Source organism: Ochotona princeps, chromosome 4, assembly GCF_030435755.1.
Source record: "Ochotona princeps isolate mOchPri1 chromosome 4, mOchPri1.hap1, whole genome shotgun sequence".
NCBI classification, from domain to species: Eukaryota; Metazoa; Chordata; class Mammalia; order Lagomorpha; family Ochotonidae; genus Ochotona; species Ochotona princeps.
Genome location: NC_080835.1, coordinates 63,258,046 through 63,273,526, shown reverse-complemented (window position 1 = coordinate 63,273,526; position 15,481 = coordinate 63,258,046). Strand labels below are relative to the sequence as shown.

General features: G+C 39.9%; 1 protein-coding gene across 1 annotated transcript in view; it reads left to right on the top strand.

Annotated features, from left to right (window-relative positions):
- The window catches only part of SYTL2 (synaptotagmin like 2), a 175,991-nt gene that overhangs the window by 88,243 nt on the left and 72,267 nt on the right, over positions 1-15,481 (top strand). The window contains exon 2 of the mRNA XM_036493463.2: positions 14,699-15,194. Within this exon, the coding sequence (XP_036349356.2) occupies positions 15,094-15,194 (101 nt within the window). The 5' untranslated portion in view covers positions 14,699-15,093. The remainder of the gene's footprint in view (positions 1-14,698; positions 15,195-15,481) is intronic.

Below are 15,481 nucleotides of genomic sequence, written 5' to 3'. Positions count from 1 at the left end.
GGGGGAATTAGTGGAATTCTTAAGGTCATCTCCAGCTGTTTTTCTGCAGAAGTCAAGCAGAATATTTCATGAAATTCACTCATTAGACTTTTATCTTTCTCTGAAGCATTGTAATAAGTCTTAGACTGGCCTGGGAAATAAATAATAAGGGGACTAGAGTTTGGAAAAACTGAATTGAAACTGAGGTGGTTGCTGCTCATTTTGATACTTAATGTTAAATCCGATCTTCGAGATAGTTGGTCATTTCTCCCACCTTCTCACAAACAGTGAAAGTCTTTCTGAAATACAGCAACTAAAAGGAAGACATCCTGCTTTTGTGTATTTGGCCATAAGGCTTGGGCAGAGGTGCTACTATTTACATGGTAGTTGCACAGCCATATAACAGCTTTCATTCAGGAATATAGTTACAGCACCTTGGAGATATGAAGTTGGATATGCCTTATGACCCTTTCAGAGGGAAATTCTCTTGTTTGTTTGTTTGTTTGTTTGTTTTTACATCTACAAGTAGAGTGTTACTCTGTTATGTCTTAGGAACTATTTAAAGGAAGGGAAGTGAAAGCATTCTTATCATCCAGATTTTAGTGTAAATCCTTACCCTTATCCAAACCTATTTCTGTCTGCTTGAGACTCATGAAATGTTAGAAGGCAAATGGATAAATATAACTGTATAGTATTTTGCAATATATGAAATGTTTTATGATAAATGGTTTCATTGGCCCCCTGTAATGATTTAGCAAGGCAGGTAGGCAATAGTCCCAATGATAGAGATAAGGAAATTGAGGCCCAGGTAAGTGTTACGGCCATGATTACCACATTACCAAGTAGATGACCAAATCTCAAATCAGATCTGTGTATTCAAATACTCTGTTCTTTTCCCTTCATTATACTGCCAGCTATATTGAAGAAAAAGGGACTAAGTATCTTTTGTAGCAAAAAAATAGTTTGAAGAGTGCTTTTTTTTTAAAGGATTTATTTCTTTTTATTGGAAAGGCAGATTTGCAGAGAGGAGAGAGAAAGTAAGATCTTCCACCTGCTGGCTCACTCCCAAATTGATTATAATAGCCAGAGCTGAGCCAATCCAAAGCCAGGATCCAGGGACCTCCTCTAGTCTCCCATGTGGGTGCAGGGTCCCAAGGCTTTGGCCCATCCTCGACTGCTTTCCCAGGCTCCAAGCAGGGAGCTGGATGGGACATGGAGCAACCGGAACAAAATCTAGCCCTCATATGGAATCCTGGTGTATGCAAGCGAGGATTTAGCCACAAGGCCATCATACCAGACCTAAATAATGCCTTAAAAAAGAAAAGGTTGTTCATTTCCTTGAAAGACAAAGTGACAGGAAGACAGAGAAAGGGACAGGGAAGAGTGAGAAAAGTAAGTCTTCCATCTACTACTTCACTCCTCAAATAGTTGTACAGTCAAGTCTGGACCACATCAACTACAGGAGCCAGAAAATTAGTCTGGGTCTACCACTTTGGTGACAGGGACTCAGGTACTTGAGCTGTGGTTCACTGTTTCCCATGCAAATTAGCAGAAAGCTAGATTGGAAGCAGAGTAGCCAGGTCTCAAACTAGCAGTTCACTATGAGATGTGTACATCCCAAGCTACTGCTTAGCCCACTGTGTCACAACACACACCCCAAGGAATGCCTTTAAAAGGAAAGTAATTCATTAAGAACTCGCATTTATTTTTAACATATTGGTTACTCATTACTATGTCAATTAATTCCATAATGATGTAAATTTTTACTGATGGTATGTTGTAGCTTTTAATTGATCGGGATGATACTCTGCTGGCTCTGTCTTCAAACCAGAGGGTCTCCCTAAGAAGCCGTTGAACTTGACTGGACAATAAGATGCTGGACTCTAGGTTTGGTATATGCTTGCAATGAAGGAATCTCAACTGAACTTGAACTGTGGTTATGCAACAAGGTGGAGGAATCCACCATTGGGGGGAAGGTTTGGGCAGGGGTGGGGAGAATCCCAGTACCTATGAAACTGTGTCACATAATACAATGTAATTAATGAATAAAAACAACAACAACAACAACAACAACAACAAAGGAAAGTAATTCAGTTACATAGCCAACTGAAGAATGGAGAAGGAGCACAGCATGGGATTTCTAAACACAATGGGGTAAAAGTAAACTTTATCCAACCAATTCTGGAAGCATAGTTGTCTGAGGTTGAACTCAATGAAGTTAAAACATCAATGCATAACTTATGCTAATGAAAGCTATATTCATTTATTACTACTGGTTAGAATAAATATTAGTCTAGAGGCATTAACAAAGGGGTGCATCTTATAAAGTTTGCAGTTAAAAAAATCTGTTGGGGCTCAGCAGCGTGGCCTAGTGGCTAAGGTCCTCGCCTTGATCCCATATGGCCGCTGGTTCTAATCCCAGCAGCTCCACTTCCTCTCTATCTCTCCTCCTCTCAGTATATCTGACTTGTAATAAAAATAAAATAAATCTTTTAAAAAAAATCTGTTGTTGAGGTGAATAGGAAAGGCAGCAATAATAACATTCCCATGCCTGGGTGTGTGGAAAGGTGGTAGGCCTAGTGAAATAGATGATGGAGATCTGTTACTGTGTCCCAATTCACTCATTTTGTTTACAGCCAAGTGTCAGCCTCACAATAACCCTCTGAAGTGAGTTTCGCTGCTACTTGGTATAGATCAGGATACAAACTGAGTCCTTAGTGGAACTGCCAAAGAATTAATCAATGATCAGTCCTTCTCTAGTCACAGTGCATTCAGTGTCACAGCAGCCTCTTGTCAGAGGTATAGAAAACGGGTATCTTTGGCATTATGACCTGTGTTGGTTTCAAATAAGTCTCTGATATGAGTGAGGAACAATTTTTTCTGCCAAAGGCCATTTAGATACCTATACTAGCATTTGTAGTCCATAGAAAACTATCTACTTAAAATTTAGCCTGTTGTAGATTTGTTGAATTTTGTATGCTACTTATAGCTGTCTTGGCAGGGTCAGACTGAATATTTTTTCTGGTCTTCTACACCCCACTCCTGCTTTACATAATGTAGATTAAGGAAGAACTTGCACATATTAGAAACCTGATATATCTTTGGGCCAAGTAGAGGTAAAGTAGATGAGGTGCTGTGGCACAAAGTTTTTGGTAACAAGGTCATGCAAGTACTGATGTTGCACTTGAAGCAGCCAGACAGTGCATTCTCCTTACAGTTGTGCCTTGCTGTAAAGGATGTGTTCATTCTCGGTGCTTCAGGTATGACGTACTGAGCTCAGACTTTGCCTCATTGTATTTTTTGTCGTAGCTTCCTTGTTTGCTTCATCCCTAAGTCATGAACTTGAGCATGAGTCTGCCGAATAAAATCAATTAGTGTAGTGATCTCAACTCTGAATGCATCTTACAAACACCTGGGGCCCTTTAAAGATGATCTTGGTTGAGGGGTGAGGGATGTGAGTATTTTCTCACCCCAAACCAGCTAAATGAAGATCATTGTGGGGGAAGTAAAAGACAGAGCCTGGACATTGGTTTTTTCAGAACAGCTGTCTGGGTCATGTTAATGTATAGCCAGTTTTGGAAAACCCCAAGTGAGCACATTTGGAGAAAGTTCCTTAGTCTCAGACAGGGTAGGAATGTATAATTGCACCAAAAATGAGGTTTTCTGTGGTTTTCTAATGTCTGAGCTGGTAAAGGTTACAGCTCAGTTAACTTTATGATCTTGGGATTAATTCCAGCCTAGTTAATAAATCAACAGGCTCTTCCACTCCTTTCCTCTGATTTTGAAATCTGGAAAACAATTAAATCTAGAATTCATCTGTAATTCCTACTGGTATCAGCAATGATGTGAAATGCAGGCCAATAAATTTGTTAGCCCATTTGTAAATCATTATTGACATTGAAATTATATATGCTCTGGGAGAAAAAGAGGTCTTCTCTAGGAATCCTAGCTCTCACATTAGGCAGCTGTGTGACCTTTAAACAATTGGTCTAACCTTTTTTGGTCTGTTTCCTATCTGCACAAAGAGCTAGTTATGACTGATTCAGCTGTTCATTTTTTGCATTTGCTGTTGTCACAGCTGAAAAACAACACACACACACACACACACACTCACACGAGCATGTTTAACTTTGACTCCTTGCAGTACTCTTTACCCAGTCTTCTGCCATTTCTGACATATGGGGAATATTTTGTAATTACAAATTCCAGAACCTGGCCAAATAGCCACAGCATGTTTGAATGTTTTGGAAATTCCAGATTCCGGAATACCAACTGCTGCTCTTGCAGACACATTCGCAAGTAACTGTATTTAAGGGCAAAATAACACGGTTTCTCCTTGAACTGTGTTAAAGGCAAGTCATTCCTTTTCTAGACTTGATTTGAGTTTTCAGCCTACATGTGAAAGTTAAATTGAGCTTCAGCTGCCCATTTCCTTATTTCCTTTCTTCACTGTTTTTGCCTCTTGCAATCTTTATATTCCATATATGTAGATTAAAAAGATGGTTATAGCATATTTATTAAGTGAATAAATGGAAAACTTAAATTCAACTATCCTGTTGACGTTTCAAACCTCTTGGGATCTGACCCTCATCCTCATTTCCTCATTTATACCCAACTCTCCAGTTCCCAGTTTTCTTTTTGAACACCTCTGGTTTCACAGTTCAGGGCTCTAACACAAAATTACCATCTCGTGTTCTAATTTAGCCTTCAAGGCACATCTGACTTTGTCTTCATCTCAAATCCCTGTGGCTCCCCTGATACTTGGGTTATGCTTTCTTCATTAATGTTGAACATAGTGCTTCTACTAGAGTTTGTTGCTCTTGGTTGAAATATTTGATTTGTAGGGGGACTGTAAGTTTAAACTTGAAGCCACAGAACAGCAGAGATAAGCTTTTTGGAAATCCAAGAATATTAACATTTGATTTGAATATGAAGTTAATGAGTAAAGATAACTATTGCACACTAGTACAAGTGGTCTTTCTCCCCCTCCTTCATGCTTAGTTTGAGGCCCTCAAGTGAGTTTCAAGGAGATGTTCACTGCTGACTATAATAAGCTGAAGCTGGAGGAAATGACGAGGGAAATAATGACTTTCATTTTTGGAAGAATCTCTTAAAATTTTTTTAAATTTCTCATCTCTGAAAGTGACTGCCAGTTTTGAATTTCTCTTTGTTCCTCTATGGAAACTAAAGTAAATGCTTACTATTGGATAACACAGATCTTTTTTATTCCCTCAATAATTTTTGTTCACTTCCTCATAACTTCATTTCATTTGTTCATTCTCATTATTAAGCAAAATTTTACTTTTTTATTTTTTAAAAGATTCACTTATTTTATTGGAAAGTCAGACATGCAGAGAGGAGGAGAGACAGAGAGGAAGATCTTCTGTCCGCTGATTCACTCAAGTGGCCACAATGGGCAGAGCTGAGCTGCTGCAAAGCCCGAAGTCAGGAGCTTCTTCTGGGACTCCCACTCTGGTACAGGGTTCCAAAGGTTTGGGCTTTCCTCAACTGCTGTCCCAGGTCACAAGCAGGGTGGCCAGGACACCAAATGGTGCCCATATGGAATCCTGGTGCGTGCAAGGTGAGGACTTTAGCCACTAGGCTACTGTGCTGGGCCCTAGATTTCTAAAATTTTTAAACAGAATGCTGAAAGTCCTGACCATGAAAAAAACAAGAATATGTTCATGAAGCATTGTTTTTCCATAGAAAAAACATTTCTGTATGAGCAAATATCAGATCATTCTGATTGTGTTTAAACATATGAAGTAGTTCTCTCAGTAACAATTTCTGGTTCCAGAGTTTCATACAATTCTGAGAAGCTAAGGGGGATGTAGAGCACTTGTATGTTGACACTGGTGCCTTTTTGCCCCCTTTATTCCATGCTCGCTCTCTTTTCTATATCCAGACACAAAGGAAGCCCAAGGAGCTTTTTCTATTTTTTTCCTATTTTCTATTTTCCTCTTCCTAACAAGTTGTACACAGAAGACCATGCCATGCTTTGAGGACCAATAGATGCTACCCATGGAATGTGACAAAGTATGAAGTAGACTGCATAGAGCAGAAAAGACAGAATTGGGGTGAAGGAGAGGGAACCTGTTTTCTATTCTCAACTTTGCCCTAACTGGCTGTGTGGTCTCTTTGAGGAGAGTGGTAATGCAGTGAAAAGTTTAGTGTTCAAGTCACACTCTGGTTAAACAACTTGTATTTACTTAGTTCCTCTTCCCACTATTCTCACTATATGATGTGGAGAATACCCACCTGCTTGTGTGACCAGGGTGATTAACTGAGGTCATAATATAAAGCACTGAGCACTATCTGTTCATTTTTCAGTCCAGAGAAAATTGATCAAGATCATGAGAGGCTTAGAAAACATCATGTGAGAGGTAGCTGGGGGAAGGAAGAGGTTTATCTTCCTCTCAACAAAGAGTCAGGGAGAGCATGAAATTTGTTTTTCGCTTTGACGTTGGTGTGTCAAAGTGAGACTGCAGTAAATGTTGATCCAGAGTAGGGTGAAACGGAGTCAGTGCATGGAACAAGTGCAGCCACTGTGCAAACTGACCCTGAGAAGTCAACCAGCCCAACAAAGGCAACAAGCAGCTTTGGGCATGGATGTCCTGGCTGCAGGGCAGTGACCACTACTCCAGTACAACTGGTGGTAGATCTTGGTGAGTGGTAGGTGGAAAAAGATTCTCTGATTGTCACACTCGGCTTGCTTCACCCCAGCTTCCCCTGGACCATCTGTGGAATTTTCCATTCATCTTTTTGATGCAGGAAGTTTGTAAGGCATTGGTTTTGTGCTTGATGGATTCCACATTACTGCCTTTTCATGATCAAGACTTCCTACCCCCAGCACCATGCTCCTCTATTGAAGTGCATTTGTACCCACTCTCACTCTTTAGCCCAGTTTTCTTTCAAGTCTTCATTCCTAAAGTCATGGGACTATCCGAACAATTTGCTTCTCTTCTGAAAATCTTATCATGTGAGAGTCACTACTTATGTGAGGTTTCTTCCACTCTCATGAGGTTTATGTGTTTTTGGCACTTTGGATGTCTTTCTTTTCCTTTAAAAAAATTTTTTAATGGAAAAGAAAGATATATATAGAGAAACACAGACAAAAAGATCTTCATTCCCCTGATTCAGTCCCTAAACAGCTACCGTGGCCTGATCTGTACTCATGCGAACCCAGGAACCTCTAGGTCTCCCACGAAGGTGCAGGGTCCAAAGGACCTGGGCCACCTCCATTATTTCCCCCAGCCATATGTAGGTGGCTGAATTGGAAGGGAAGCAGCCAGCATATAAACCAGCATCCTGCTGGCACTTGCAGGTAGAGGATTAGCCAGTTGAACCATTGTGCTGGCCCCGTCAGCTATCTCTGAAAGGATAAACTATCATCAGGATGCCTGCTTGCAGCTGAGCCTGTTGAGAACTTCTGTTGTTAACCAGACTTTAACTTGGGTTTGGTCAGACAGGATCTTGATTTTTTTTCAGCTTTATTTTTGGGTGATTGACAAGGAGAGGAATATTAGCTCATAGATGTGACATGGTAGGGCACACACATGGAAAATATGAGTTACACACAGTCCACATCTGGAGCCCTCCAATTTTCCTTTTGCACTGCTTTTCCTACTAGTGCTCATTATTCCTTATTCTTTGCAATCTCCTGAATTTTCACCACAGCTTCACAGTAACTTACATAGAAAGGGAAAATACCATGTACAATTTCATCCACTTATGTTTTCTAGGAATACTTGAATGTCTAATAGACCCAGGGTGTAGTGGTGGATGCTGGGAACATAAAGCATTCAGACACCTAGGCCTTATTCATAAACTGGTAGGAAACAAGCATAAATTGATAGAAGTTTGAGACAGTGTGATGAATACTGTGACCAAGGAAGCCATCTGTTTATAGAGCACACAGAAGGGGAACCTAAGCTTCCCTGAGACTCAAATGTATTAACCAAGGAAGACCGTCCTATCAGGGATGAAGAACATATTCAAAAACCTGATGCCCAAAAGAACTAGAAACATTCAAAATGGCTAGAGCCTAAGGATAAGATCTGGGAAAAGGAAACATGTTAGTTTGTGTCAACTCCTATAGGCTGCATTAAAACTTTGAAGCATCGAGTGGGGTGGGCATTTGATCTATCCATTAAAATACAGTTAAGACTCTTCTGCTACAACTATATTACCTCAACATGCTTCCCTGCTCTGGCTTCTGACTCCAGCTTTCTGCTAATGCAGATTCTGGGAGGCAGCAATGGTGGCTCAAATAATTGATTCTTGCTGCTCACTTTGGAGACCTGAATTGAGTTCCCAGCTCTGGCCAGAGTGAGTGAGAGAAGTGAACTAGAAGATGGGAGCTATCTGATTTTTTCAAGCTTTTTGTGATGAGTAAGAGGGAAGTTAGTGAAAGGTTTTAAGCCTCAAAAGATGACTTGGTCAGATCTGAATTTAGAGAAATCATTCAGCAGCATCGAGAGACTGAATCACAGGGCTGAATGCAAGGAGAGCTTTTTGCTTTAAGACATCAGTAATCCCCTAGAATATAGCTTTATTCACCCTCACTCTTCCTTTCATACAAAGATTGCTGTGACCTAAATAACTTCAAAAAGATAGGAATCATACCATGTACCCTCTCAGACCACCATGGAATGAAGCTGGAAATCAGCAATTCAAAATGCCCCAGGAAATACAGAAACTCTCGGAGGCTGAACAATATGCTATTAAACGAACAATGGATCAGAGAAGAAATTAAAGATGAGATCAAAAAATTTATGGAAACCAATGAAAACTCTGACACAACATTCCAAAATTTGTGGGACACTGCCAAAGCAGTGCTACGGGGTAAACTCATCGCAATTGGAGCTCATGTCAAGGCCCAAGAGAGGCACCAAATACAAGAACTAAACACACACCTCCAGGAATTGGAAAAACAACAGCAGAAGTGCCCCACACACAATAGGAAACAAGAAATCATCAAAACAAGGGAGGAAATCAACCAGATAGAAATAAAAAAAAAACATACACAAAATCAATGAATCAAAAAGCTGGTTTTTTGAGAAGATAAACAAGATAGACACCCCACTGGCCCGACTGACAAAGAAAAAACAAGAGAAGGCAAGAATTAACAGCATCAAAGATGAAAAAGGCAACATAACAACAGACACCGCATCCATTAAGGCCATAATTAGAAATTACTACAAAGCACTGTACTCCAACAAATCAGAAGATCACCAAGAAATGGAAAAGTTCTTAGACTTCTACCACCTGCCAAAATTTAGCCCAGAGGCAACAAATGACCTGAACAAACCCATAACTGAAGTAGAGATTGAATCAGTGATTAAAGACCTCCCAACAAAGAAAAGCCCAGGCCCAGACGGCTTCACTACAGAATTCTACAAAACATTCCAAACAGAACTAACCCCAATCCTCTACAAACTCTTCAAAACAACAGAAAAAGAGGCAACCGTTCCGAACTCATTCTATGAAGCCAACATTACCTTAATCCCAAAACCAGACAGAGAACTAACAGAGAAGGAAAACTACAGACCTATCTCTTTGATGAACAATGATGCTAAGATTCTCAACAAAATCCTAGCCAACAGAATTCAAAAACACATCAGACAGATCATTCATCCAGATCAAGTAGGATTCATCCCTGGAATGCAGGGATGGTTCAACATTCGCAAATCCATAAATGTGATACACTACATCCAAAAAATGAAAAACGAGAATCACATGATAGTATCAATAGATGCAGAAAAAGCTTTCGACAAATCCAATACCACTTCCTACTAAAAACCCTAACCAAGGTAGGTATAGATGGAAAAATCCACAACATAATTAAAGCCATATATGAAAAACCCAACGCCAGCATCATACTGAATGGAGAAAAGCTGGAACCCTTCCCACTGAGATCTGGAACAAGACAGGGATGTCCACTTTCTCCACTACTATTCAACATAGTCCTAGAGGTACTCGCTGAGGCCGTAAGACAAGAAAAAGAAATCAGAGGAATCCAAATGGGAAACGAAGAAGTCAAACTCTCATTATATGCAGATGATATGATTCTCTATGTAGAAGAGCCAAGAGACTCAATACAGAGACTGCTAGAACTTTTACGAGAGTTTGGTAGAGTGGCAGGGTACAAAATTAATGAACAAAAATCAACAGCCATAGTGTATGCGAACAGCCCCAAGATGGAAAAAGACTTAACCAGCAAGATACCATTCAAAATAACAGAGAAAAGTATGAAATATCTGGGAATAAATCTAACCAAAAATGTAGGAGACTTATTCGAAGAAAACTACAAACTACTTAAAAAAGAAATTGAACAAGACCTCAAAAGATGGAGTAACATCCCATGCTCCTGGATAGGTAAAATCAATATCATTAAAATGTCTATACTGCCAAAAGCAATATATACATTCAACGCAATCCCAATCAAATTGCCCAAAACATTCTTCATGGAACTGGAAACAATGATCCAAAAGTTCATCTGGAAGCACAAAAAACCACGGATAGCTAGAACCATCCTGAAGAACAGGAAGTTAGCAGGGGGAATCACAGTTCCGGACCTCTGGACATACTATAGGGCAGTGGTTATCAAAACAGCGTGGTACTGGCACAAAGATAGAGAGGAAGATCAATGGAGCAGAATAGAAACACCAGAAGGAAACCCACACAGATACAGCCAAAAAATCTTTGACAAAAAGACAAACGACAATCCAGGCAAATGGGACGGTCTGTTCAATAAATGCTGTTGGGACAACTGGTTAATAGCCTGCAGAAACAAAAAAATAGATCCACATCTCTCACCATACACTAAGATCAGATCTAAATGGATAACAGATCTAAACCTACATCCAAAAACCTTCAAACTTTTGGAAGAAAATGTTGGAAACACACTGCAACACTTAGGGGTAGGCCCTCACTTCCTAAAAAAGACTCCAGATGCAGTAGAAATCGAGACCAAAATAAACAATTGGGACCTCATCAAACTAAGAAGCTTCTGTACAGCTAGAGAAACAATCAACAAAGTAAAAAGGCAACCCACAGAATGGGAGAAGATCTTCGCACACGACATAGGTGATAGAGGGCTGATCTCCAGAATATACAAAGAGCTACAAAACAACCAAAATGTCAAACAAGCCACTCAAGAAATGGGCACGGGAAATGGGCAAACACTTCACAAAGGAACAAACCCAAAAGGCAAATAAACATATGAAAAAATGCTCAAGTTCCCTGGCAATAAGGGAAATCCAAATTAAAACATCAATGAGGTACCACCTAACACCAGTAAGACTGGCCCACATGAATAAAAGCACCAACAACACTTGTTGGCGAGGTTGCGGGGAAAAGGGATCCCTACTCCACTGCTGGTGGGGCTGCAGGCTGGTACAGCCTCTATGGAAATCAGTATGGAGAACATTCAAACAACTCAAATTCAACATACCGTATGATCCAGCAATAGCACTCCTAGGAATATATCCAGAACAATTGTTTTATGAGAAACCAACATGCACTCCTATGCTCATAGCAGCACAATCAGTAATTGCAAAAACATGGAAGCAACCAAAATGCCCATCAACAGAGGATTGGATAAGAAAGCTATGGTTCATCTACTCCATGGAATACTACTCAGCTATTAAAAAAAACAAAATGCAGTTCTTTGTAGCCAAATGGGCCAAACTGGAAACCATAATGCTAAGGGAAATGAGCCAATCCCAAAAGGTTAAATACCACATGTTTGCCTTAATTTAAGATGATATGATGTTATGTATAACATGTTATGTTTTGACTGTTATATGTTGTGTATAAACTAAATTGAAGTATAGGTGAGGTGGTCACAGAAGGTGGCTGGGAACTCGCATTTACTTTTAACATGTTGGTTACTCATTACTATGTCAATTAATTCCATAATGATGTAAATTTTTGCTGATGGTATGATGGAGCTTTCAATTGACTGGGATAATACTCTGCTAGCTCTGTCTTCAGACCAGAGAGGGTATACCTAAGAAGCCGTTGAACTTGACTGGACAATAAGATGCTGGACTCTATGTTTGGTGTATGCTTGCAATGGGGGAATCTCAACTGAACTTGAGCTGTGGTTATGCAACAAGGTGGAGGAATCCACCATGGTGGGAGAGTCTGGGGAGGGGTGGGAGAACCCAAGTATCTATGTAACTGTGTCACATAATACAATGTAATTAATGAAGTTAAATAATTAAAAAAAAAGATTGCTGTGAGGCTTTTGTGAAAAATGCAAGACACTACAGAAGACAAGATTCATCCCTCACAATTAGTGCTGAAATTGGTCTCCATGCAGACAGACAGCTATGAGCTGATAATTCTTTTACATTTAAGAAGAGAGTGATGATCTACAGATAGTTTTATTCTGCCTGCTTGGTTAGAGGCATCTAACTAAAGGTGAGAATTACATGAGATGTCAACATCGTGGTGGCTTATTCTGACAAAACCATTAGCAAATACCATTCTCACCACACAGAAGTTTGGTGGTAAATACCTTTGTGAGCCCCACACTTCTCATTTGAAAGACCAAGATAATACAATCTCTGTCGTAGTGAGAATTCTGTAAGATGATGAATATAAAGAGCCAGACAGGTGGAAGGTATCCAGTAAATATTTAGTTCCTTTTTTTTTGTTTGGCTTGTTTTTTTTCCTTGTTGTTGCTGCTGCTCCATCTCTGAGGAAAATGCCAGAAACCTTACGGTTCTTAGTTAGCCTAATAGAGCCTGACTTACTTCCTTTCTGACCTTACTTCTTTCTGTTTCTTGGGTGTGTGCTGCTGTGCCAACGCTGGTCCACTTGCTGTTTCCTGAACAGTCAGGAACACTCCCACTCAGGATCCTCTGATATCAGCATTGCTGCTTTCCTCATCTTATATCAGGTTTTTGTTCACCTGTTCCTACCCAGTGGGACCTACCCTGACCGTGCTCTGTAAAACACCAACTCCCTCTACTCACTCACATCATGATTCTTCCTCCTTGCTTTGTTTTTCTTCATGTCTCTGATCACTTTCCAACTTGTTATGTAATTTAATTTTGGTGGTCTCTAAAAATTTAGCTTTTCAATTTATTTAGTTTTACTGCTATTTTTCCCTAGTAATATGCAAACTCCTCAAAGGAATAATCTCTCTGAGTATGTTTAATAATTACTACTTTGCTACCGTGTCAGACTCTTTCTGAATATCTGGTGAATTAAAGAATTATTCAAATAGTTAGGTCTCATGTTAGATATTACACAAAATATTGAGAGTTTGGTGAGCACCTTCTACTGTAGAGTTTTGATAGCCCCCAGAGGATTTGTCTGCAAAATAATTGAGTAGTGACTCCTGGCTACCCAAAAAGGAGGAAAAGGTTCTACCTGTTCTTCCTTTGTCTATAAAATAAGAACATTGTTGTTTGAGTCACTAATAACCTATTTTAAGGGATGATTTTTAGCCCTTAGAAGTTTTTGCATGTAAGCACTGGCTAATTTGTACTTCTTAAAGGTGTGGAAACCAATATTTTCCTCTTTAGCAACTCTGCCAGTTACTGCTACTGGGCCTTGTACTTTTCTTTTTCTCTGTTGTGTTCCAGTCCTTCTGAATTCAACAGCAATCTTGCACTGAGCTTCATTGGAGACACAGTTCCCAGACTGTGGCCTCAGTGCATTTTCCTGCCAGCCTTTAAGATCTCAGAAAGTTTCCATGTAACAAAAAAGGGAAGAACTGAGATAACCCTCTTTCCTGGTGATGGTCTGTATTTTGAGTAGGTTCTTCACTCTCTTCACTGTTTCCCCACATTCGGAAACTTACAGTCAACTAAGAGAGACTTTAAGCAGGCAAACAGAACAATAGAGGTGTGTTTGGAAGAGAAAGCTTTTACACTGTACAAGCTACTGTCACAAAAGTGTTGTATAATGACCCTTAAATCTCAATGACTTCCAATGACAGAAGTTCATTTCCTACTTTCTATAAGGCACCTGGGATGGTCTTGTTTCAAAAGGTTGGGTTACGAGTATCCTTGCATCTTTTTTCTGGAATCCAGACCGGAAAGGCAATGGATCCCCAGGGCAAGCCGTGATCATGGCACATGTCAGGCACATGTACAAACAGCCACATGCTGCCTTTGGATGGTGGATGTTCTGGAATTATCTCCCTTCCTTTTCTCAGTTCATATTTTCATACTAAGAAGTGCTCTCCTCTATTCCCTTCCCCTTCACTCCCCCAAATGAAGTGCATACAAGCTTAGTAAATTCTCAAACAGCAAGAAAATGTTAGAGGTGCCACTGAGAAAATTGCAGCCACCATTGTTCTGCAAAGTACCTCTACTTAATACTATCATTACAAAGCAAGTGGAAAATCTCGTGGAATGTTTCTGTCTGAAGAGATGAACATATAAAATTTATGATAATGTGTTGACTGGAATCACATGACTTTTTAGCATCCCAGGAGTTTGCAGAAAGAGCAAGTTTTTGTAGTTCTGTCCCTCTCAGGTGGATCATTAAGCATTGACACACATTTTTGTGTGCTCTCCACCTTGGCAGTCTGGAATGGGATAGAAGCATGTTTCATTGCTATTTGCTATTTGATTAGGAAGCAAGTAAAATGGGTTTTCCTGACCTCAGAGACTGTAACACCATATAATAATGAGTCATACTTACAGGAACTTCGTCTCACTGACTGATGTTTATTTTCTCATGATTCTCCAGGTAGATGATGTTCTAGAGCTGCTTCATCTCATCAGGTTGATGACGGAAAGTGGCGAGAGAATGAGCAGTGCCTAAGACTGGTCCAAAGAGGGAACATGCTAGGAATGCTGCTATAGGAACAAGCAACCTGCCCAGCAAGGAATATGGTATCAGCATCTTTTTGGGAGCCTGTTCCAGGTGTCATCTCATGAACCACTACTTTGCTATGGAAAAGGACATTTTGAACTTTACTCTCAGCTGCCCAGAACCTTTGCTGAGCCAAAACAAGACTTCTTGCATTACTGAATAAGGCATTTGTTTATTTCATTTTTCCATCTTCTCATCTTTTTTATTACGGTCTTAGTTGTTTGGTCCTGAGAATTGTGTTTACTACTAATAAGTTTATATGCACTTTTCAAAATGATTGACTTAAGCTTCCTGACCGAGGAGGAACAAGAAGCTATCATGAAGGTTCTGCAGCGGGATGCAGCTCTGAAGCAGACTGAAGAGGAGAGGGTGAGGTAAGTGACCAAAGAGGTCCATGGGCCTGAGGGAAGGAAGAGGCGGTCAACCACAAGTGGCGGTTCTAACTTGGAACCTAAACTTAGAGGATCTAATTTTAGGTATACTTCCTGGATAGAATTCTTCTCTCCTTGATGTCTCAAAATTTATCCCTTGGAAACAAATGGGATCTTGACTTAAAAACTAAGCTGACTTGACATATTAGATTTTTGAGTTTAAAATATAATATATTCAAATGCATGCATCTATATCTGTGTGTTCAAATCCACTTTTAAAAATTGAATCA